The sequence below is a fragment of the Eulemur rufifrons genome, chromosome 30 (genome assembly GCF_041146395.1).
Source record: "Eulemur rufifrons isolate Redbay chromosome 30, OSU_ERuf_1, whole genome shotgun sequence".
NCBI classification, from domain to species: domain Eukaryota; kingdom Metazoa; phylum Chordata; class Mammalia; order Primates; family Lemuridae; genus Eulemur; species Eulemur rufifrons.
In genome coordinates this window covers 36,700,971-36,726,346 of record NC_091012.1, presented here as the reverse complement: position 1 = coordinate 36,726,346, position 25,376 = coordinate 36,700,971, and the positions used below count along the sequence as shown (strand labels likewise).

General features: G+C 43.5%; 2 protein-coding genes across 2 annotated transcripts; one reads left to right on the top strand and one right to left on the bottom strand.

Annotated features, from left to right (window-relative positions):
- Positions 1-7,367: 7,367 nt before the first annotated feature.
- LOC138378243 (eukaryotic translation initiation factor 5A-1-like) lies at positions 7,368-8,140 on the bottom strand. Its single transcript, XM_069463592.1, has one exon. It carries the CDS (start codon positions 8,095-8,097, stop codon positions 7,588-7,590), a length of 510 nt encoding a protein of 169 aa, XP_069319693.1. The 5' UTR covers positions 8,098-8,140; the 3' UTR covers positions 7,368-7,587.
- Positions 8,141-12,562: 4,422 nt separating this feature from the next.
- On the top strand, positions 12,563-23,962 carry CD40LG (CD40 ligand). The gene is made up of 5 exons (XM_069463768.1): positions 12,563-12,718; positions 14,627-14,758; positions 18,834-18,888; positions 20,783-20,845; positions 23,586-23,962. Exons 1-5 carry the CDS (start codon positions 12,563-12,565, stop codon positions 23,960-23,962), a joined length of 783 nt encoding a protein of 260 aa, XP_069319869.1.
- Positions 23,963-25,376: the final 1,414 nt, after the last annotated feature.

Here is a 25,376-nt window from a genome sequence, read left to right as displayed (position 1 = left end):
GAATGATCTCATCTTAATTTAACTAATTACATCTGCAAAGACTCTATTTCCAGAAAAAGATCACATTTGCTGGTTTCACATGGGCATAAATTTGGGGAGGAGGACACTCTCCAGCCCCATATAAGTGTCAATCCCCATTGACACTTCAGATGTGTTTGGTTCCCCCTTGTCAGGAGAGAGATCTCCAAGCATTGGCCACCCCATAACAAGGGGCACAAGGACTTCCTGCAACTCACAGTCAGAAAACATCTTGATGTCCAAATCAGAGGCTTTTGAGTTCTACGTGGATGTGCTCTGGTGAGAGTTGTTCCAAGTCCACACTTACCAAAATGGCACGGTTCACTGGGGGACATTGTGAAGGAGAAAAGTTCTCAGCTCCATTTATTCTCAGGGCAACACCTGTGCCACGACAGCTCATGAAGTTCATGGTAATTGTCTTCCAACTTTCAACCTGTGGGCAAGACTTAACATGTGTGCAAAGAACGGAGGGGAACACACAGATAAATTTTAACTACCACTCATAGGCACTTTGGGGTCACTCTCAACTATTTTTACAAAAGTGGAACTATAGGAACATTCTATTTTTGCCATGATATTGGCACTAATATTAGGTGTATCACAGGGGTCCTTTTATGCTAGTAAATATGCTTCTGTACCAAAATGTGTTTAACTGGTAACCCTAAGCCTTTTCATAAGGCCCTTCCTCTTCCCATTCCATTCCCGTGATCCCTGTGATAACATCTTGTGCTGAGAGATTGCCTTCCATTCAAATCTTCCCATTTACTTGAATCTCCCCACCTCCTTTTGCACTGTCCCCACCTTAGCCAGAAAAGAAAATGCTTCCTGGCCCTGGCATTTCCTTAATCATATGCAGAAATGGCTGGATGTTCTTCGCTAGGCTGCTGAGTCAGAAGCCTGGACGGGCCGGCTTCAGTTTTAATGAAGTGGCTCAGGAAGGAAGTGCTACCAGAGATGGGTGCACAGTGCAGTTGGTGGGTGGGAGCCGACGCTGACTAGAAGACTCTGAGCCCTGGAGAGGCAGCCTGATTCCAGGAAAAAAGCATTGGGCTGGAAGTCAGGAGGCCTGGGCTAGTCTCAACTCTGCCACTAACATGCTGCATGACCTTGGTAAGTCATTCCGTTTCTCTGAGCCTCAGTTTACCCATTCATGAAACAGTCGGGCTGGCCCCGGGAGACACTGTGGAAGAGCTAGAGGCCTCCTGAGTCAGGTCCCCACTGAGAAGGCAGTCTCTGATGAGGATACTAGGAAATGAGTTAGGAGCAAAAAGGGCTAATTGCAAAAACAGCCCCTGAGGGGTTGAGGGACCACAGGAGGAATCAGAGAGAGCCTGCCCGAGCCTGGGGTCAGAACTGAAGAGGGCAGCCTGGAGGACAGCAGTTTCAAGTTGCAGAAAGAGAGAACCCTGAACAAGTTAAGTCAAGAAGAAGGATGAGGGTAGGGGTAAATTAGGGGGCCCAGGGAAAGGCTGTGTGAGGGGTTTCTAGGCATAGGAGCCAGGGGCTACCCTGCCCGAGTTCTGGAGCTCCAGGGGAGGTGCAGAAGGCAGGCTGAGAGTGGAGCAAGGGAGGTAAAGCATGGGCCAGAACCACGCAGAGAAGTCTTAAATGTTCCATCATGTCAGGCTCATTTTTGAAGGAAAATGGGTGTCAATAATATAAACACCCGCAGAGCACTCAATCCCTCAGACCCTTCATCTTGCAAGAAAGGGAATTTTTTTTCTTACTATAAGGGCCTGATATTCTGTGTTCCACATTAAGGGCTCACTGGGAGAACCTGGGGTGCTGTGCACAGCCCGGAGCAAGGCTGTGGTCCCAAGTGTGCAGCCTCAAGAGGAAACTGAGGCCCTGAGCCAAGCCTCTGGGTCCTTCCACGTGCTGTTCCCTGTACCTGGAATGTATTCTTTCCTCACCCAGAAAATTCCCTCAGGGCTCTGATGTTACCTCTTCGTGCTCCCTCCTCCTCCATGCTCTGAAACCCCCTGTGCTTCTCCACTGTGGTGTGTGTCCAGTGCCCTGTCGTCCACTCCTGGCTCTTCTGTCTCCTTAACTAGCAGTTCTTTCTTTTTCATTTTGGATCCCCAGACCTATGAGAGGGCCTTGTGCTTGCTAAGTGCTGAGCAAATATTTGTTGAAAGGGTGTTGACTACTTGGTGGCAGCCACAAGGCCCCTCAGGCAGTCCTGCCATAGGAAACATCCACTGGCGAAACTTCTGGAATTAGGTGAAAAGATGCAGGGGTGGAGGGGGTGTGTTTTTCTGCTAGACTCACAGCAGTTTAAGTGTTAAAAGTCATACAAGCAGTGCAACTGTATCCAAGAGCCCACTTATGACAAGAAATTTCTTCTAGAATTCTCTTTGAAGCAGGGTGCTCCTGTTGTGTTTGACAGGGGTGGGGACAGGGGTGATGGGACAGAATCCTGCCTCTAGGACACAACTCACAACTCTGGAGTTTTTTCCTTAGAGCCAGCAAAAAGAGAGTCATTCACCCATTCTCCCTCAGATGCTAAGCCACTGACTGCCTCAAGGGCAGTCCTCTCTCCCTTGCCTTCTTTCCAAGATTTCCCAGAAGGGCACAGAGAACACCGATGAGGATTCACTGTGTCAGGCATGGAGCAGGGAGCGTTACGTGATTTTCTCATCTAATACTCAGCACAACCCTATGAAGCAGGAGATATTATTATCCCTGCTTTATAAACAAACCAACTGAGGCACAAAAAGTTTAAATAATTTGTTTTGCCTAAGATCCCATAGCAAATAGAATAGTCCAGAATGTCTGCTACCAAATTCTGGCTATTTCCACCACCACACCAACCCTCCTCACAGAAGGATTGTTACACTCAAACAATATTCCCTAGTCAGGTCAATGGTGCTATTACTTTCAAGAAATGTAATCCATGAATATGTACAATTATTATGTATTAATAAAAAATTTTAAAAAACAGGTTAGGTTCCATAATTATGGAAGATCTTACTACCAAAGAGGACATAAGGGTGACAAATGAGCACATGCAAAGATGCTCAACATCATTAGCCATTAGGGAAATGCAAATCAAAACCACAATGAGATAATACTACAGACCTATTAGAATAACAAGATAAATACTACCGATGATCCCAAGTACTAGTAGGATAAGGAGCAACTGGAACTGTCAGTCAAAACTAATCTTTGGTGACAGAAGGCAGAATAGCAATTACCTTTGTGAGAAGTGGAGGCGATTGGAAGGAGACAAGGGAGGGGTGAGTCCTCTGAGATACTAGGAGAGATCTGCAATCTGGGTGACTGTTATAGAGTGTGTTTACTTTATGAAAATTTATTAAGCCTATGACTTGTGCACTTTTCTGTGTGCAAAGGTTATCTTCAATAAAAAGTTTGTCAAAAAATAAAGTATTATAAAAATAAAATATGCTCATTGTAAAAATAATGCAGAGAGCACAGGGGAATAGAACAAAAAGTAAAACTTGCCCCCCACCCCAGTTTTACTTCCCAGTAGTAGTGACTGTTATGTGCATTTCTTGTCCATCTAAAGACATCAATAAATATAGCCTTTTTTCTTACACAAATTGGGAGTGTGGTCAGAGCTCCCACAAGTCAGAAACAGTATGTAGATATTTGCCAAGAAAGTTCACCTTGGTGACTTTTCCACCTGGAATGGAGGTAGGCAGCTGGTAGAAGTGGAGACTGAGGATTCTGGTCACACTATCAAAACTAACACCCACAACTAAGCCAGCACCCCAGACATCCCCGTTTCCAACCACACTCATCTATGCTGGAGATTATTATCCTCAATCCCCTCCTACATTACTCCTCTGGAGCCCTTAGAATGTCAGAATAAATATAACCAACTAGAAGACTTCTGCAAAATGAAGAAGAGTGGAAGATTATGGACTAGAAAAGCCAAGGGCAGGGGACAGACATTGAATGTTGGCATTTATCAGTAAAGTGCTGCAAGTCAAAATGCAAAATTATGACAGGTATTTCTTTTTCTAGGGAGACTTCCCGGATATCCCTCCTAGCCCACCCCCTAATGTTCCCGCAGCGTTCTGTGTTCCCCTCTGCTGTGGCACCTTTCACGCTGTTTATGGTTGTCTGCTCCTGTATTGATCAGCTTCCCTGAGCTGGGAGCTCCTGGCAAGGCGGGACTATCATCTTTTTCTTTGTATCTCCAGGGTGCAGCTCAGCACCTGGCCCACAGTAGGCGCTCAGTGAAGGCTGATTTGGACGAATAAACTGATTCAAGAAGTATCTCCTGAAATTGCTTCTTACCAGTCTAGCCATCAAATGCAGCATTCTGGATGGAGGTACCACAGATCACATCGTCTTTGGCTTTCTGCTGCAGACACACATGGAAAATCCCACATAGCGCAACCAGAATCCTTAAGGCCAGATAGGACTTTGCATTGGAAGCTTTAAAATGTGATATCTGGCTTTGAAAAGGATATATATCACATATAATTTACTGTGCATCAATCTGACTAATGGAAAATAAACAATAATTCTTAAATCATCTTTTGAATGTGATATGTGTAGGTTAAAAGTTGGTCAGTATTAAAATATGTATGAATTTTAGCCCTTCCGGATTCCATGAAAATGTCTGGGAAAAAACTTCTAAAAATGAGTAAGTACAAAGTTATTTATTGCAACATTTTTTAATATCATATGACTGGGAACAACCTAAATATTTATCAATAGGTGATTAGTTAAATAAATTATGGTACATCATTCAGACAATGAAATACTACACAGTTGTTAAAAAAAGAATAAAGATTTTTCTGTGTGGTCTCAAAAAAAAAAAGAATAAAGAAGCATTTTCATGACATGGGACAATCTTTAAGACAAGAAATGAAAAAAACAAAGATGCAGAATAATGTATTGTACACTGCTGTGTGTGAAAAGGGTGAAAGATCGTTTGAGCTCAGGAGTTCGAGACCAGCCTGAGCAAGACTGAGACCCCCGTCTCTACTAAAAATAGAAAGAAATGATCTGGACAGCTAAAAATATATAGAAAAAATTAGCCGGGCATGGTGGCGCATGCCTGTAGTCCCAGCTACTCGGGAGGCTGAGGCAGAAGGATTGCTTAAACCCAGGAGTTTGAGGTTGCTGTGAGCTAGGCTGATGCCATGGCACTCTAACCTGGGCAACAGAGTGAGACTCTGTCTCAAAAAAAAAAAAAAAAGGGTGAAAGAAAATATCTACATATTTTCTTGAATGTGCATAAAAGCACCTCTGGAAGATGCATAAGAAACTGACAACACTGATTGACAAAGGAAGACTGGGAGGAAGAGGTGAGAAGACGACCTTGCATTGTGCTGGCTGAGGTGGCTCACACCTATAATCCTAGCACTTTGGGAGGCCAAGGCGGTGGGAGGATCCCTTGAGGCTAGAAGTTCAAGACCAGCCTGAGGAAGAGCAAGTCCCTGTCTCTACAAAAAAAATGGAAAAATTAACCAGACATGGCAGAAGGATGGCTTGAGCCCAGGAGTTTGAGGTTGCAGTGAGCTATGATGGCACCACTGCACCCTAACACAGGTGACGGAGCAAGACCCTGTTGTAAAAACAAAAATAAAAAAGTGTGCCTTGCATACTCTTTTGTACCCTTTACATTTTTAACCATGTGAATATTACTTGGTCAAAAATAAATGTAAAAAGAAAGAAACCACAACAACCGAGGGAAGTAAGTAAAGGTGACACCAGTGTGACATAATGAGACATAGCCCTAGTTGAGGGATACCAGGAAGGCAATGGATTTGGACTAACAGAGAAATCAGGGTAGAAAACATTGCAATTCAAGGAATTAGAGGGAAGAGTATGTTTTCGCAAAGAAGCACCAATCTCAGAGTTAATGAACGTGAAGAGCAGGGATGGGCTGGGAGGCGATCATTACGGTAATACATTGAAGAGTTGCCCTAGAAACAGCTGGGACAGGGGGACCTTTTCCCTCCTCTTTCTCTTCCCCAGTGGACCATTTGTTAGCAGCAACATTTGGCCTTTGCCCTCAGGCTAAAGTTGCCTGAGGCATGCTCGTGCTCTCTGGAGGGTGATGAGACCTCCACAACAGATAGGAGGATGAAAACAAAAGGAAAACCAGTATCAGTCAAGAGTGAAACCCTCTAAAGGGCTCCACCCCCAGAGAAAAGCCCTCCTTATTTCATCTGTTGTGGGGGTCCTTGGTCTTCCTGCCTCTCTACCCACATAAACCAAAGGGAAGCCTGACTGTTGACAGGTCCTGCCCACTTTAACAGAACCCACAGTCAGCGCTTCCATTCTAGACAGAGGTTTGTGGGGGAAACAGACCAATACATGGCAGAGGAAGCTCATGCTATCTGCCCATAATAACCAACCCAGTTTTTCATTCATAAATATGACCACTCAACTAAGGATCACCAGACATTTGAGGGAAACTGTCAACATGAAAGAAAAGGACTAGGCCGGGCGCGGTGGCTCACGCCTGTAATCCTAGCACTCTGGGAGGCCGAGGCGGGTGGATTGCTCAAGGTCAGGAGTTCGAGACCAGCCTGAGCGAGACCCCGTCTCTACTAAAAAAATAGAAAGACATTATATGGACACCTAAAAATCTATATAGAAAAAATTAGCCGGGCATAGTGGCGCATGCCTGTAGTCCCAGCTACTCGGGAGGCTGAGGCAGTAGGATCGCTTAAGCCCAGGAGTTTGAGGTTGCTGTGAGCTAAGCTGACGCCACGGCACTCACTCTAGCCTGGGCAACAAAGTGAGACTCTGTCTCAACAAAAAAAAAAAAAAAAAAGAAAGAAAGAAAAGGACTAAAATAAAGCAATGGAACTGACTTCAGAGGAAAGAGAGATAACTAAAGGAATGGAAGAAAACTTAAATATATTCTGATTTTTATCAGCAGAGAGGCTGGCTTGTGCTAATCTTCCAGGTTCGAATGTTTTACAACTTCCCCTTCTATTTCTTTTTTTTTTTTTCATGTTAAACTTGTAGTTTCATTGAGGTTTGATTTTAACAAATTTGTCGGGGAGAGAGCCCGCAGGAAGGGGTAAAGCCCATGGGGGTAGGGCCCTCCCAGATGCCTGAGGAGGGGACAGGTCCCCTCCCTTCTCCTCCTCTTCCCTTCCCATCTAAAGGAGTTTGGGGAGAGAAATAGGGGAGGGGGCTGGTCTCCAGTCTGTGGGGGTGGTACTTGGGGTAAAGAGCTATGGGAGATAGGGGACCAGACCAGCAATGTGTAGGGAAGGGCACAAGACCATTTACCAGAATCCACAGCTTTCTTATTCCAGATTGAATAAAAAAAAAAAAAACTAAACCACAAGCAGCACCCACTTCCCCTCCCCGACCAGGGCTGTAGTGCAAGGGGAGAAGAGAGGGGCAGTTTCAGCAAGGGCATGGCTTGCTCACTCCTGGCCAAGGGAGCTGGGTGAAGGGCAGGGGCTCCCCGACAGATTGAGGGGGTGGGGAAAACCAAAATAAAACGTCAAATAAATTGTATATGACTCCAGCCTAGGGCCAGGCCAGAGCTGGGCCAGGCTGGGGGAGGGGGCCTCTGCAGACTCGGAGGATCACTGCTGCCACCACCGCCACCCTGGGAGCCAGTTATTTTGCCATGGCCTTGATTGCAACAGCTGCTTCCTCTGTCATGGCAGACAGCACCGTGATCAGGAGCTCTTCTCCACAGTCATACTTCTGCTCAATCTCCTTGCCAAGGTTTCCCTCAGGCAGACGGAAGCCCTCTCGCACCTCCCAGCTGTCCTGGAGCAGTGATAGGTACCCATCCTGGATGCCAATCAGCTGGAAGTCATTCCTTTTGATATTGGGGACATCCATATTATGAGTTGACGGGCAGATATCTTCATATTTCTTCCCAGTAAAGATGTCAATACCAACCAGGTGAACCTTGGCGTGGCCGTGCTTGCCAGTCTTCGAAGTAGACATCTCCACGATCTTACATGGCCAGCCTTTGAGCACCACAAAGCCATTCTTACGTAATGCTGAGCACTGCATTGGGAAGGTGGCTGTGGCCCCTGCATCTCCTGTCTCGAAGTCCAAATCATCTGCCATTTTAAGAGGCTTCGATTCCAACTCGCGCGAGCGCACTGACTCCATCCCGTCCGCTCGCTGCGAGCCCAACCGCTACCTCCGAGCCCGCTGCCGCCGCTGCCTCTACCATCTCCCCTTCTATTTCTTTAAAAGAAGATTTGGTAATTTGGCAAATATTTGCTATTTCCTTACAATGTTTCAGAAACCAAGGATTCTGAGAATTAAAAAAAAATTGTCTCTTTCCTCTAAGAGCTAATGGTAGAAAAATCAGACAATTCCATTATGATGTGGTGTGGCAAATGCTATGATAGATTAAGCACAGAAGAGGGCACATTGTCAGCTGGGACAGGATATTTCACTTCCACATTAGTGGATAAGAGAGGAGCAAATCAGTCTGTGCACAGAGCACAGCATGAACAAAGTAGCACATTTTAGGAAATAAAACCAGCTTAATGTGCCTGAAGCTCAGAGTGGAGCCTGAGTTGTGGAAGATGAAGACAGAAATGTGGGCAGGGGTCAGCTCATTTGCCATGCTAAGAACTGAGACCCTTTCCTCTAGACTAGAGTTTTCCAGACATATTCAGGGGAAAAGAGTCCTTGTGAAGCCCTTCATAGAACAAACAAAATACTGATGTATTTAACTCTTTCAAAGGTACTGAAAAGAATTTTCCTAGCAGAAACTATGACTGTGTTCTAAGTTATCAATATAAAATCACAACCACAAGCATATTTGCATCAAAAACAAGCTGTTGAGTATGATCCATTTTTTTTTTATTTTTTTCCCTTGATGCTTATTTGCTACAGGTCAATCACTAGCTAGCAGAAAAGCAGTAGTAGAAAAGGGTGACAGAGATTTAAGAACATTCTGTGCAAGAATAACTGAAAACTGAGACAATTCAATCCATTAACTTAATTGTTTCTGTAAACTAAGAAAAAGATGGCCAAAATTTGGTTTTGGCTACAGGCATTTTCATGTACTCCATGGAGCTGTATATTTCTTTGAAACCAAGGTGGATAATCATTTCTGGATGTGTTGGGCAACTGAAGATTTTCTTTTCTTTTTTCCCTTTGATTTTTATTTGTTTTCTTAAGTTTTTAAAAGGCTGGTCAAGTGAAGCAGTGGGAGCGGAACAGGAACAAAGGAATCTGTAACTAGTTGTGATCAATTAGAAGGTTTTAAAAGAGGACCCAACACCACAGATAGCCCACTCCTTGTTGGGGAAAGACAGGTATGTTAGTCCATTTTGCATCACTGTAAAGGAAATACTGGAGGCTGGGTAATTTATAAAGAAAAGAGGTTTATTTGGCTCACAGTTCTGCAGGCTGTACAAGAAGCATGGTACCAGCATCTGCCTCTGGTGAGGGCCTCAGGGAGCTTCCAATGAAGGTGGAAGGTGAAGGGGGAACAGGTGTGTCACATGGCAAGAGATGGAGCAAGAGGGAGAGAAGATGGTGCCAGTCTCCTTTAAACAACCAGCTCTTACGTGAACTAATAAAGGAAGAACTCACTCATTATCATGGGGAGGGCACCAGGCCATTCATGAGGGATCTGCCCCCATGACCCAAACACCTCCCACCAGGCCCCACCTCCAACACTGGGGATCAAATTTCAAGATGAGATTTGGAGGGGCCAAACATTCAAACTATATCAACAGGTATGGGAGGTTCTGACACAAAGCACTTCTGATACAGAGTCAAAAATCAGAAAATCTTGAGTTTGGAAGCTGGAAAAGTAGCCAATTGTGGCATCAAGCTAGAGCACCAGGCAGAAGGATGGGAGAAAGATGAGGTTTCAAGAATTGAGGTGAAAACAATGCATTCTGGAGCCAATCCCATTCATGTTGAACATACCAGAGCACTATATCAACATGCTTCCTTGAGTCTGGGACAGAGTCTTAGGGGGTCAAATCAGATTAGATAATATGGTCATTTATAAGATTTAGAATAGGCATTCTGCTGGCAGTGTGGAAGATGGATGGCATGTGGCAGGAAGGGAAGCAAAGAAACAAATTAGAATGGAACAATTCAGTAATCTACATAAAAAGGATATGTGGGCCTGGACTAAGATGTTGGCAGGGGGGATGGCAACCAAGAAGATTTGGGGAAGAAGAAGCCATTGGGATTGGGGAGAAATCTGGGGCAAGAGAGAGGGAGGAATCATGGATGACTACCATGACTCTGACCTGAGCAATTAGGTGGGTGGTAGGACCTTTCATTGAGATAGGGAGACCCTTAAGGGAGAACAGGCCTGCACTGGAAGTAGAGTAGGGAGATGACTTAAGTTTGGGGCATGCCAAGTATAAGGTTCCTTTGGGATATTCATGTAGAGATATTCAGAGGTAGCTATACTTACAAGTCTGAAGTTCAGGGCTGCAGTTACATGGTAGATTTGAAATGTATCACCATGAAGGTGACAGTGAAAACCATAAAAGAGGATGGGAATCACCCAAGGAAAACATGAAGAACAAGAAGAGAGGGGAGTGGAGGGGAGGAGCAAGGAGAGCAAAGAGTGAGAAGAGGGAATACCAAAGTTTTAAGAGGTACAAAGAGAAAAGAGGATCACATGAAGGATTGTGAGAGGCAGAAGCCCATAAAAGAATGGTGGTATACAACTTGAGTGGGGAGAGTATTCAGAAAGATGACAACAGAATAATAGAGAGGTCACTAAAAATAAACTCTAAAAAGTATTCAACTACAATCACTATTGAGCTAATAATGGTATGGGGCAATGTCAGGGGAATATTGTGGGCAGAAGTCAGACTGCGGAAGGCTGGAGATGAAGAAGTAGAGGCAGGGAGGTTGGATGATGACTCTTTCTTGCAGTTGGTCACATGACCAAATCCTGCCATTGTCTGCATCTCCATGCTCACTTCAGCATCCTCTCCCTCCGGGGTTGGCTCAGCTGATGGCAGGGCCTCCTGTAATTGTATGAAACTGGCCTTGAAGAAGTCCCTGAGCCCATTTTGGCTCTCGTGCTAATTTTCCTTCAGTGGAACTAAGGTTACTTGTCTAAGAACCAAAGCCTCTGACTTGAGTGATCAAAGTTCATCACGTGCACTGAAGCCACCTACTTGGCAGATGTAGTGAAAAGCTACACAGATCTGGGCCCAGGACAGGATGCTGGGGCGTGGGAGGGGAAGAAAGCAGGTGCTAGCTATACAGACAGGGTGCCTATCAGAGCAGTTTTTACGTTTCCTATTTGTCTCTCAAAACAATTTTATAGGAATCACCAAAGCAGTTTTATCATGGTTTTCAGACCAGGTTGGGATGTGGGGTAGGGATTTCCACAGCTGCTTTTAGTCTGAAGACAATCTGATAAGATGATTCAAAGGCCATTCAGAAATGGGTACTCCTACACACCTCAATGATTCAATGCATTGTCAAAACTTTAGGTATTTTTGATGTTGCTATTGTCTGTTTTTTGCCAGTATGTAAGGAGTTGGCAATTATTTGGAAAACCCATGCCTTGAGCTAAACAAGTTCCTAAAATTGGGAATGGGAGTTGTCTATTGCTTAACACATTTCAAATCTCTTTTGTGCGTGTCTTTATTCAATCTTCACAACAACCTACAGAATAGGCATAAGTGAGACAGGTGCAACTGCCCCCTTCAGGTCTGAGAAAACTGGGCTAAAGAGGTGAAGTGATTTGCCCAAGGTCCACAGCAATTTATTGGTAGAGTGAGGACTAGAATCCAGGTCTCTGAACTTCAGCCTCTTTTCCCTATTCTGAGCCATTACATCAGCATCAGCAATTATCTGATGGATTAGAACAGTGTAGACAGGCACCTTGGCTAAGCCAAGCCAATGTTCCTACTTTAACTTCAATCCCAGAGTCTTGGCCTGATTTCCCTCAGGACCCTACTTATCTTTGCCTTTGAGAAATTTATTTTTCTTGCACTATCTTTCCAGCTAAATTTTATTTAATAACCGTCAGCATTCTTTATTGCTTTATGCCATGTAGACTTGACCTGAAAAGCTGCCATGATTTCTCTGAGTTTAAAAAGTAGTCAGGTCTTGAGAAGAAATTAGCTGGTGCCACACCAGTCATAAAATCAATCCAAACTTTTGTTGACATGTGTTTCTTTCTTCATATACCAGATTCCCGCTTTATATTAGTAAGATTGAAAATGAAATGACTCTGTTGCTGGTGGATGAATTTGTCACTTTCCTTGAAACCGGTGAACCCAAAAAGTTAGACAACGATAGGAAAATACTGCCATTGTCTGTTAAGGAGTCTATGACATTTCAAGGCAAGAATGAATATATGGAAGAAGAAACTTGTTTCTTCTTTACTAACAAAAAGGAAAGCCTGGAAGTGAATGATATGAGTATAACTTAAAAAAAAAAAAAAAACCTTTACGTAACTTTTTTGCTGGGAGAGAAGACTACGAAGCACATTTTCCAGGAAGTGTGGGCTGCCACGATTGTGTGCTCTTAACTAATCCTGAGCAAGGCGGCCACTTTGACAGTCTTCTCATGCTGCCTCTGCCACCTTCTTGGCCAGAAGATACCATTTCAACTCCAACACAGCATGATCGAAACATACAACCAACCTTCTCCCCGATCTGTGGCCACTGGACAGCCCGCCAGCATGAAAATTTTTATGTATTTACTTACTATTTTTCTTATCACTCAGATGATTGGATCAGCATTTTTCGCTGTGTATCTTCATAGGCGGTTGGACAAGGTAAGATGAACTACAAGCCTTTATTAACTAAATTTGGGGTTCTTATTGATTTGTGAGTTGGTTTATTTTTTAGTGCTACCCAAATGATGGACCATGGCAGAAACCCAAATAGATGAATGGTCTTATGGAATAATGTTCGCTGTCTAGTCAGTGAAGTCTCATATTCTTGTCTCTGGTGAAGATCTTGGGATCCCGAGTCAGACCGCCTGGGTTCAAATCTTAGCACTGTTCCTACCAGCTGGGCAATTCTGGGCCAAGTTACTTTATATTTCTATGCCTCAGTCTCCACATTTGAGAAATGGGGATGGTAATGGTACCCATCTCATAGATTAAGTGAGTTTAGCCTTATGAAGAGCTTAGAACTGTGCCTGGCACATAGTAAGTACTACATAGGCATTAGCTGTAGTGCTAACGTTTTGCTTAAAAATTAAACTACTTTTTTTTTCCTGATGGAGACAACTTTTTTCTTTTAAATTTCCAACTAGGGAAGGAGAGCATCAATTTGGTTTGAAATTTCATAGTGCTTCAGATTAGCGTACACATGAATAAGTCCCAGATTTTGCAGTCTTTTAGTGCAAGTGACGTTCGCTATATACTTCTTCAAGCACTGACTGTAGTTGCAAGATGCTCCGTTTCCCTCTGAGATGTTTTACATTCTTAAATGGTTGCACTTACAGGAACAAAAGAATAGAGTAACTTAGCAGGTTGTTTTGCATTCTTAGGAAAAAATAACCATCAGGATTTATTTTGTTTCCATGTATTTATTCACTTCCACTGAGGGGCATTATTGGCTGTACTGACAAAATATCAATAATAAATGTAAAGGAGAAAATTGATCAATTATCTGGCTGTTCCTAAAATTCTGGATGTGGGAAGTGTGGCTGGACAGCATCTGGATGGCTGGACAGCATCTGGATGGCTGCATTTTCTCAGGGATGCTGGGGTGTCCTCTCTTGGGATGCAGACCTAGAATTAAGGTCTGTTTTCTGTGAGGATAAGGTGAGCCAGTGAAGGTTGGAGTGATCCACTGGGTTACCCAAATTTTAGGAAATACTGCTGAGAAAAGAGGGGGGTTCTGGTCAGGTTGCTTGTTTGTTTGTGTTAGGCATGGTATGCTCTGTCAATCAAATGCCTGGACATAGGCCTGGCCTCTAAAGGGAAATAGTGACCTAAGTAGACTCAAATCTACCATTGTATTTAGGTGTGCTCTTAATGACAGCAAACGCCGCCGGCTACCTGGATCCTGTTTTGAATCTAAAAAATCTACTGTTAAAACAAGAAAATGGTACAGAATTAGTTAATGCTGTGAGTGAGGCATACATTTAATTATTCTAAGACAAGGGAAAATAAAATATCTCGTTAACTCTGGGGATGAAAGATGATGTCTTTAAAAATGCAAATGTTTTCTACAAATACTAAAGTTAAAAAGGGAGAGACATGTAATTAGAATTCAAGTTAATTGACACACATTGCAAATTAACTTCTGTTTTTAAAAGCACTGCATCGCAAACACTATAATGAAGTGGGCAAATTAGCTCGGCAGAAAACTATTTTATAGGCTGATGTTTATAATGACCAATCATTACTGGAGCAATGGGAAATATGACAATTATAGAATATTGCTAAAATTATGTTGGAAAATGTACATTTTGTGATGAAAGCTTATTAGAATAGCTGTGATTTCTACCTAGAATTTCACATAGGACATCTTAATTGCCAGCTTTTATAGATTTTTTTAAAATGCAAATACCAAATAACAACACATCAGTATAACAACTCATTATTCCCCATTTATGCCCCCAAAGCCCTCTTGTTGACGCTGTGGAAGAGAATGTGGAGGCAGATGTCATTAGCTGCATTCTCCTTCACAATGACATTTCTCGTATTATTCCTGTTATTTCAAAATAGATAGAAGATGAAAGGAGTCTTCATGAGGATTTTGTATTCATGAAAACAATACAGAGATGCAACAAAGGAGAAGGGTCCTTATCCTTGCTGAACTGTGAGGAGATTCGAAGCCAGTTTGAAGGCTTCGTCAAGGTAAGGAGCTTAGTTGTTGGTAAAATTGTCGTTGAAATGTTTTCCTGCATTGGCTAGGTTGGGAAACTAAAACCCGACAATGTAAAAGTTTAAACATTAGTTATACACATACACGTATGCACTTATACACATACATACATGGATATATACATGCATACAGGCATACTTACGTGCATGGGTATGGGGAGTGTGTATGAATGTGTGCATCAAAAAAAGCAAAAACGAAGCCAAAATCCCATGTTTAGAAGGGAAAAGAAAGTTGGAAATGTGCACATTCCCACTTGAGAAGAACAAAAAAGGCCCCATCTGGGGGAAAATACACACTTTCACGGGCACATTCGCACATGTGAGCTCACATACGCAGCTACAACTGGGCAAAATTATGAAGTATGTCCAGTTTGCTTTTTGCATTTCTGCGTCTCCCCATCCAAACCTTGATGCCTTCCCACTGTGGATCCACGGTCTGATCGCCACTTGCCAGGGAAGCCATGGCCATTGGCAGCTGCCGTGTTGGCAGGCCACAGTGAAGGGTCTCCTGCAGACTGATGACAGTTTCCTGTGCTTCTCTGATAATGGAATTTCAGGTGCCCTGAAAGTGAGATCTTTCCCTTTTACTGTGGGGAGAGGTGCAGGGCATAGATAACGGACATTCTCAGTGCCGCTCAAACCAGACCCTGCATAATATCACTTGCTCATGAAGCCAGTGCACTCTAGGGCTGGTCGTGACCAGAAGCAGGAAGGGTTTGAAGCCTTCTAGCCCACCAGGCTGGCAGCCAGCATGAAGTCACTGCAGTGACTGTAGCCTATAATGGGTACCTAAAACAAGGATTTTTAGAACCTTTGCATTAATTCCGTCATCACAGACATGAGGTCTAGGGGCTCTTTCTCCTGAAGCAGAACATCAGGATTTCTTCCTACCCATTTCGCTCTCAGAACACTGAGCCAAATACCCTTGGCCCTCGGCTCACGTGGGGGTCGTGTCTAGGAGGCAGCACTCCACATCGAGGTCAGCTCTGTGCCAGGTGGGTGGGGATCTGGATAAACCAACAGGAATTAGTCTCCCAAGTAGATGATGTGTAATTTAATGCAGGCGTTAAAGGGCTTAAGAGCTTATTTCGGAGCTTATTCCTGTCGTCCTGTACTGTCACTCATGTGTAATTTAATCCAGTAGTGAAGACTCTAACAGCTTATTCCTCAGTCACCTACGGGGATCAGAATGCTGTTCAAATCCACCGCTGGCTTTCAACTTCTTTGCACTAATCTAGGTTTCAGGTGAAACTCCTAACCCTTTATTTGCAAGACTGGCCAGCTTGGGAAATGATTTGAGTTTCTCAGGTTTTTCGAGGATTCTGGCTGGTATTACGGGGTACTGGAAGGTGTTACAAATTTAAATGTGAATAAAGGCACTTTCAAATCAATAGTTAATAATCCAAATAGCATATCAAATGTGCTTGGCTGTGTGACCTTTAGAAAATGACTTCACCTCTCTGGGCCTCAGTTTTCTCATCTATAACATGAGAGGACTGAGATTATCTGTAAGGGCAGGCCTGATATTCTGTAATTAAGTGATCAGTCTTCAGTGTCCTCCAGTGGTAGTGAGAGAGGCTTGTTGGTTTCTTCCCTCCCTCTCTTTCTTACTGAGAGTTTTACAGTTGAACTGCCAATTTCTCGAGTCTTTATTTCAGGTTGGATACGTAAAGCTTCCAAAATCAGCTACCCAGGGTAGGAGTAAGGAAAATGGTCAGTTTGGCCTCCTTGCTTATGCTTGTATGAAAAAAGTGACAGCTACAAAGTTTCATATTCTAAAAGGGCAGACCTCCTCAGGCGTGTCAACTGGGGCCCCAGGGATCTCCTTACATATGACTGAGGAGACCCCTTGCTTCTACTGCAGCAGACGTGGGATCTTACTCAATGCCATCTGTACCTAGAATATGCACAATGGTTAGATACAAAGTCCTCTAGCTACCCAATCCTCCTCCAATGACTGACCCCCTTTCCAATACCCATTCTCTGGAATTTCTTACTCTAAAACAGTATGTTAAGACTTTTTTTTTTTTTAACCCAATAAGCCAACAACAGGAAAGCCCCAGATTGGATTTGTATTTTCTCAGCTAATGTTAACAGGCTTTCTTTCTGGGCCACAGGCTGGCTAGTCCACAGCAACTTCAAGTTTGAATTTGAAGCCTTTGAACCATAGGGCTTGACGGAGTCTTAGAAGTCATCAGATCCAATTCTCCATCCAGACCGTTTCTACTAAGTGGCCATCCAATCTCTGTTTGAACACCTCTAGTGACAGGGATCCCATTATCTTCTGAGGCAGGAAGCACCAAGCTGTCACAGTGGGGGGAAGACGGGATTCGGGCTCATGCTAGAGTAAACAGAGGCATCCTTTTGAATGGAGTAATTTCACATTAAAATTTACTAGCCACCCTACATCCTGCTGAAATGATCAGCTGCATGATTATCTGCCCGCCGATGCCTGAAATGCCTTTGAGAGGATCAACACATTCCCTTTTTGGAGATAAAGGGTAATCTGTCCATACCTGCCACATAGAGTTACTACTAAAAGAGAAATAATCAATCCCAGATTTTCTGAAAATTTATTTGAGTATTTCAGTTGAGATGGGGAGTGAAGCAAGAAAAATAAAAAAGGCTCTGGGGAGTGTAGCTGGGGGAAAGTTCCCAGAAAGGCAAGGCTGGAGTCATAAAACACACACTTTGCTGACTTAACATTTTCATCTTGGCCAGGCTGTGACACCAATGAAGCCACCTAGCCTAATAGTATCTCAACCTCAATCATCACACTCCAGTTTTTGAAGAGACACTAAATAGTCATTTGTTTACTTGTGATCTCACAAACATTTTCCTGTCACCGCGTCTTCATAGTGCCGCACCTTAGCTCAAATGGAAAGTTGTAGCTCTGAGGCCCATGTGAGAGTTCCGAGGCTCAGGTTCCCCCTGGGGCTCTGTGACCTACACCCTCACATCTGGTGACTGAGCTGAGCCTACAGCAAGACGCTCAACAGTGACAACACAAATCCTTTCTGGGGAGGAAGGAAAAGGAAGGGTCCTATAGACAATCAATTTTGGGAGTGAGAAGGAGCACAGGGCTTTGATTATCAGAAGATGTAGAAACGCTACTGTCTTACTCCTTTGGATTCTGAAGATAGAGAGATGGAATGGGCTGAGTCCAGCCCGTGAATGTGATCTCACAGTTGCTTCTCTTAGTTTAAACCTCAGCCTCTTCGGGTGACCTCACACTGTCCACTGTCCACTGAAGCCTTCCAGACCTTTTGTTCAGTCTCTTTAAAATGGCAGCAACGGCTTTTATTATCTTCCAACCTGTGTTGATGGAAGTCCCTGTTAGCTTCTTTAAGTATCTCTAGCCTTCCTTCAGTTTATAAGTGAAAAGAAATCTTTTAAGAAGGGTCACATTTGCCTTTGAACATCAGCAGCATCAGGAGACGTGTTTCCTAAATGCTGATTATTCTACATAAATTCAGGCCATACAAAGCAACCATCAACAAGAGAATCTCTTCGGCACATTGAAAGGGAAAACAAAATTAAAAATGCCTGAGAGTCTTTTCATAGTCTGTGTTTTCTGTCCCAAGATCAAACTTACTATTACCTTTTCCTACGAGACTTCAGAACACTTTTATTCTAATAGATACACACCATGCTTTATGTTGAATAATATCCCCTACACCAGTTCCCAGGGAAGGATCATCTTGCCATTCAACATTACTTGTCAATACCTGTCAAAGCCAGGGAGGTCGGGGTCATAGGATGGGTCAGTATCACAGCCTCTGGTCTGGAGAGAGCACTGGAATGGAGATAATAAGGCCTGGATTTTGCTTCCAGATTCTCCCCTGGGTGTTCTGGGCTGTCGGCTCATCTGTCAGAGCCATGGGCTCCCAAGCGGTATGATGGAATTAATGACAGGATCTGAGTCTATATGATAATCCTCACCAGAAATAGGCAACAGAGTAGTGACAGATGCCAAATGAATGATACCTTCACAACCCCACAGCAGAGGCCCTGTCAAAATGACCTTTTATAATGATTCTTCTTTCAGGAAATAATCCTAAACAAAGAGCAGAAGAAAGAAAACAGCTATGAAATGCAAAAAGGTGAGTTGCCATTTACCAATTTCTATGAATGCTTAAAAACTAAAAGGAAGTCTAAAGACTGACCATATTGAACAATCTAGTGTTGAATCAGGGAACTTTTAACCCTGGAAATCTAACAGGGACACGATTGTCACATTGACACCTTCTCTGGTCCCTGTGGTTTGGAAAGGCTTTGTATGTACATATTTATGGGGAAGTCTATGTTCCTTTCATGCTGACAATACCAAGCCTGAAGAAATCTCATTATGTCCAATACCTTAATCCAAGCAACCATGCAGCCTGTTACCACCTACGGAGGATGAGATGACAGGAAAGTCATCATTTGGTAGCAGTGGTGTTCATCACTCCATGATAACAGTTTTTCATGGGGGACAGTGGCTGGCAGAGCTTCTGGGATCTAGGAGTGACAGTGTGACAATGTTCTACTCTTTGCCCTATTCTTGACATTAGAGCATCTTGAACATCTCAGGGATGGAAAGAAACTTGATGGTTCTCAAATCCGGAACACCATCCCCAGAACACGAATCTCCTTCACAACAGCACTGACAATCGGGCTTCTGATTAAACATGTCTAGGGATGAGGCACCTTCTACCTTATAAGGCAGCCTGGTCCATCTTTGAATGGCTCTAACAATTATAGTAAGATTATTATACTACTCAAGAGAAGTCTTTCCTCCTCTTGAATCAAAATTTGTTCCTGTAATCTCCACTCACTAGTCCCAGTTCTGCTCTTTAGAGCCATACTAAACAAACTATAATTCCTTTCATACACAGCAGCGGTCCAGATATGGAAGACAGCAACTGTGGCCCCTGAGCCTTGATTGAGCTTTCTCTTCTCTAGGCTAAAGATCACCAATGTCTTCCACTGTTCCTCCTATTACCCTTTCCAGGCCTTTTTCTCTCCCAGTTACCTCCTTTTCCAGACACACTAATGTTTCCCTGTTCCCTTTAGAGTATGGCACCCCGCCCAACACAATAATGAGTAGGGGAAATACAGGGTGCTGTTAGAGAGACTACTATGTCACAAAGTTGTTGAACTGGATGCTATGACTTGTGCAATTCTAATACCCAAAAGAAATACATACATGCAGAGGTATAGATACTATTTTGTGAAACAAAGAAAGTACTCAGAGCTTTCCTTAATTATTGGTCTGGAAGCTAAAGAGTCCTCTGACTTCCATGAAGATGTTGTCTTCAGAATGACCGCAAGATATGTTGAGTGATACCATGCTGCCTGTTAATTACAGTGAAATTTGAGGAAATCGTTCATGTGGATGCTGCCTAGCAGTCTTCAAGAAAATGATAAACTTAACCAAACTGGTCATTTAGGTCATGCAATGTGACTCAACATTTATAGGGCATCTACAAAGTGCCCAGCACCAGGCTCATAACTAGAAAAAAAGAAACTACCACATAGGCTATGCACTTATTAAGAAGCAATCCTTTTACATGAGGAACAATTAGAGATAGATGCAATAGTTTGGCCAGTTGCTTGACCAAATCAGACACCACAAGCATGTTACTAAGTGTGCAGACACAATCTTGGGGCCCACTGAGACCCCGATGTACAGGAACTGTCATTAAAAGCAAGATTCAAGGTATGTTTAATGAAGACCAGTATTTTCAGCCTGTGCCAATCTCTGTAAAATGAAATCCAGTATTGATCAACTACTAGGAGAATGGGATCAATGGAAACAGCCAATTCAATTATTAAGATATTATAAACCAACTTTTCCTTCAGTGGGAGGGATTTCAGACCATTTCATCCTTCCTTTCATGGAACCTACTTTAGCACAGTCTCTCTAGTACACACACTTGTAGAACTTGACTAAACACTTCTGTGGGCAATTTTGTATTACTTTGGCATGACAGTTTGGTTTTGGTTTCATTTCAGGTGATCAGAGTCCTCAAATTGCAGCACATGTCATAAGTGAGGCCAGTGGCAAAACAGCATCTGGTAAGTCCCATAGCGTCTGAGTGCTAGCCACCTAAGGGGGAAGGCTGGGATGCCCAAGCAGTGCAGCCTAATGACTAGTCTCCTGTCTTCCTCTGGGGCCCAATTTGCAAACCTACCCATACATCTCTCTTATGCTCTCCTTTGTCTTCAAAGTGAGCTCAAGTGCGCAGATGGGACTTAGAGGGACAATAGGAGGTGGGACACAATCCTGATGCTCTCATTATGTTTTTGCTCAATGGCTGATTTTAAATGATGAATTACTGGGTGGAGAGACCATTATTCTGACAACATGGAAGAAATGGCAGGTAGTGACCTTGTGACTGGGAGCATCCCTTCTCCTCACCCCCCTTTGCTGTGTGGAAATGGGCCTCAAGGGGTACTTCCTGCCATCTGTCAATCCCTGTATGATTAAGCCCAGCCTCACTGGGGCCAACCTCAGGGAAATTAAAGGTAAAATCATTCTGTAAAGATCAATAGGTGCCAAGACGTTAGATTTTCCAATGAAGTAACAACAGACGACACACTGTGATCTTTTCAACTTTGAACGATTTTATTTCCATATACGTTCTGCTACCATTCTAGCCCTTAGATTTTTTTTTTCCCAAATCTGTACCTTGTGATAGCTGGTGCTGGAGAATGTGTCGCATCTGATAAATGGATGGAAACATGCACGCTAGCATAAAGTTCCCCATCGACACGAAGGCAAGAGCATCAGAGCAGTCTTTGAAAAATTCAGCAGAGTGCTCGGGAATGGAGTTATAAACAGTGTGTGTGTGTATGTGTGTGACAGAGGAGGAAAGAGAGAGAGAGAGAGAGGACACCGCCTATGCTATCTCTGAGGTGGCTTGGGCTTCTCAGTGGTTACAACACATGCATGGTTATCATGGATCATGGTATGGGAATAGAACACTGGATAGGAACACCGGGGTTCAAGAATCATGACCACTACTTGCTGGGTGATCTTGGGCAAGTTGCTTTACCTACACAGCAGTTTCCTACCTCACTTACTCCACAGGGTGGCTTTGAGCATCAAAGCAGCTAATGTGGCAGAAAGTTACGCCCTGAAGTGCTATACACATGCAAGGTGCTACTACTTCTACTGCACTGTGGTTTAGATGTCAAAGGAGAGCTATAAAGTCCCTCATTAATATAGGTTATTCCCACAATATTTAATAATTCTGTCAGGTACCCATTTCTCAGAAAATATACTTATGGTTGCCTTCCCTGCATGCAGAGCAAAAAAAAAAAAAAGACAGGAGAAAAAAAAAGAAAATACACTTATGGGAAAACATCACAACTATATTGCCCTGTCCAGGGTGGCCATCCACATGACACCTTCTCTCTTTTGGATTGGATGACAGCAACAGAGAAACCTCCTAGAAGAATAGCTTCCCACTGGTCTTTGTCCATCTGTATCTAAATCCTTCCCCTTGGATATATTTCATTCTCTCAAAAGGCTCATGATTGGTATTGATCCTATAATATCTTAACAGTCTGAGTTACAGTAGGTCTGCAGGGGACCAGGTGGGAAGACAGTAACATTCCTCCCACACTCCAGTCCCAAACCTCTTATTTGTACTTGGCCGTGCTGCTGCAAACTTGCCTTACATCCCACAGCAAGGACTAAAATTAGATAAAGACTTACTGAAGTAAATTTAGTGGACTAAAAAGATAGAGACACTGCCTTTTTGTTCTCAATCAAATGGTCCAAAAGGGAAATCTATCATAGTGAAGCATTATTTCTGGAATGGTCTAGAGGGCCTAGATATGTCAGGCATTCAGGGATGCCTCCCTATTACTAAAGAATGAGTCGTAGCAGGTGGGATCTTGTGCCCTCATAGGCCTAAGACCATCAGATAGGAATTATTTTTTAAAAGCTCCTCAGTACTTTCACTTCTCCCCCCATCACTGCACCTAACGTCTGTGGGAGCTGAGATTTGAAATCAGGTGCACACACTACTTTGAACCCACTCAACATCTCAGCTGAGAAAATGGCACACTGTTGGTGGGTACTCTGCTTAGCCACAAGAATACACGTACTTTCGAGTTGGTGGCACCCACTACAATGGGAGATCAAAACACACAGCAAAGTGAGCACACAGTTTATTTTCATACTTCCTTGCCTAATTTTAGTCCTTGCTGTGGGAGGCAGATTGGGTTTGCAACAGCGTGATTAGGTAGGAACAAATGGGGTCTTTTCTCTGCTAAGGTTGAGCTAGGTAGACTGACAATTCTTTGACTCTGTAAAATTCAAAGCAAGCAAGGTATCCATGTTAATAATAGCAGGGATTTTGTCTGAATAATTTGGTATGCATAATTGATCATATGGAATTTTGAAATCATTTGCATTGTTAAGTTCAAGGGCAAATTGGCTTTAAGAACCCTAAAGAGAGAAGGAAACTCACTGTGAATCGTTACTTTGTTTAATCTTCCCGAGTCTTTGAAAGCCACTCAAATATTAGCCCCAGGTTGCAGATGAGGAACTGGAGCTCAGGGAGATTAAGTGACTCGCCCAAGCTTGGATAAAGCCTGGGTTGGAACTCAGCTCTGTGTGACTCTGAAGCCCATGCTGATTTGTTAGCCATAACTCCCACATAGACTTTGAGGGCTAGAAGGGGCCGTGCAAATCCATTCCCATACAAAGCCAGTAGCTAACGTTAAGCTACAGTTTCTGTTAGAATGTGAGCCACGCTATCGCTGTGTTTCATATCATCATGAATTTTTCTCCTCTTTGTAACAGTTCTACAGTGGGCTGAAAAAGGATACTACACCATGAGCAACAACTTGGTGACTCTCGAGAATGGGAAACAGCTCACCGTTAAAAGACAAGGACTCTATTACATCTATGCCCAAGTCACCTTCTGCTCCAACCAGGAAGCTTCGAGTCAAGCTCCATTTATAGCCAGCCTCTGCCTGAGGTCCACGGGTGGATCTGAGAGAATCTTACTCCGAGCGGCAAATACCCACAGTTCCTCCAAACCTTGTGGGCAGCAATCCATCCACTTGGGAGGAGTGTTTGAATTGCAAGCGGGTGCTTCGGTGTTTGTCAATGTGACTGATCCAAGCCGAGTGAGCCACGGGACTGGCTTCACCTCCTTTGGCCTGCTCAAACTCTGAACAGTATGACCTTGCAGCGCAGCAGCAAACACCACCCCCTGCTGAACTGCCTATTTATAACCCTAGGATCCTCCTCATGGAGAACTATTTATTATACACCCAGGGCATGGAGGGCTGTAATAAGTGAATTACAGGGCACGGGAAACCAAAAACGGGCCCTGCTCCATAAGAGCTTATATTCTGAAGCAGCAACCCCACTGATACAGACATCCAGAGAGTCCTATGAAAACACAAGGCCATTATGCACAGGCTAAATTCTGAGTAAACAGCAGATAATTAGCCAAGTTCAGTTTTGTTTCTTTGCATGCGGTGTCTTTCAGGGGACAATATATTTGATTTATCAGTGAGGATGCAGAAGGGAAATGGGCAGGCTCAGCGCACATTCAGTTAGGGTTGACTCTGGGCTCCTGGGGCCCCGATGGAGGGGCCAGGCTCTAAATCGTCTAGTGCAGTGGAGAACTGAAAACCCTGCCCCTGCCCCCCACCCTGACAGTCATTCATTCTCTTTCAATTTCTCTCCATCTCTCTTTCAGTCTCTCTCTCTCAATTTCTCTCCTCTCAATCTCTCTCTCCCAATCTCTCTTTTTTGGTCTCTCTCTCTCTCTCTCTCTCTCACATACACACACACACACACACACAGTCAGACCATTGCTAACCAGTTATTTTGTTTCCACTTTGTCCCACTGTAGATGGGGGGGCAGCCCAAGCCTGCCCACTCCTCATCAAAAAATGACTATATTTAAAGGAAGTCTATTGTATCTACCTGCAGTCTCTATTGTTTCCAGAATGAACTTGTAATTATCTTGTTATTTATTTTTTGAATAATAAAGATCCCTTAACATTATTGTTGTAGTTTAATACCTGAGGCCCTCAGCTGGGTTGGGCCAAGAAGTACTTGGAGGGAATTTTCCCGACCTTTGTGATGTTTTCATAAACTTGGTTTTCAAGCTACTTACACCACAAAATGTCTTGGCGACTGCACACTCTCCAGAAGTCTGAGATAGCCTTTGATGGATGGCGTGTTAGCCTGTTCAGTGCAAAGCAATCGAAGTTTTTATTTCCAGCTTGCTCTGAAAAGGTTGCAGGAGATAGAAGAGATTTTTTTTCTTGGTTAATCACAGCTAAGTGTACCCGGGAGATGGGGAGCTTCAATAAGAAGCAATAGTGTATCTTTTTAATAGCTGTCTAGGTGGTTCCACCTTAGACAAGAGGAAATGGAGCTGGGACAACCTGAGGGAAAGTATTGGCCCCACAGTCTTCCATGGAAGCCAGTGGAGGCATTTCTTTCGCCTGTAGTAGAGGAATTATTCGGGTTAAGAAACCCGGAGTGGCGTCTTCATCTTTACTGGTAGAATGCTTTGCTTAAGACAAACACCACATGTTCATCCAAAAGAAAATATTACTGTAGAGATAA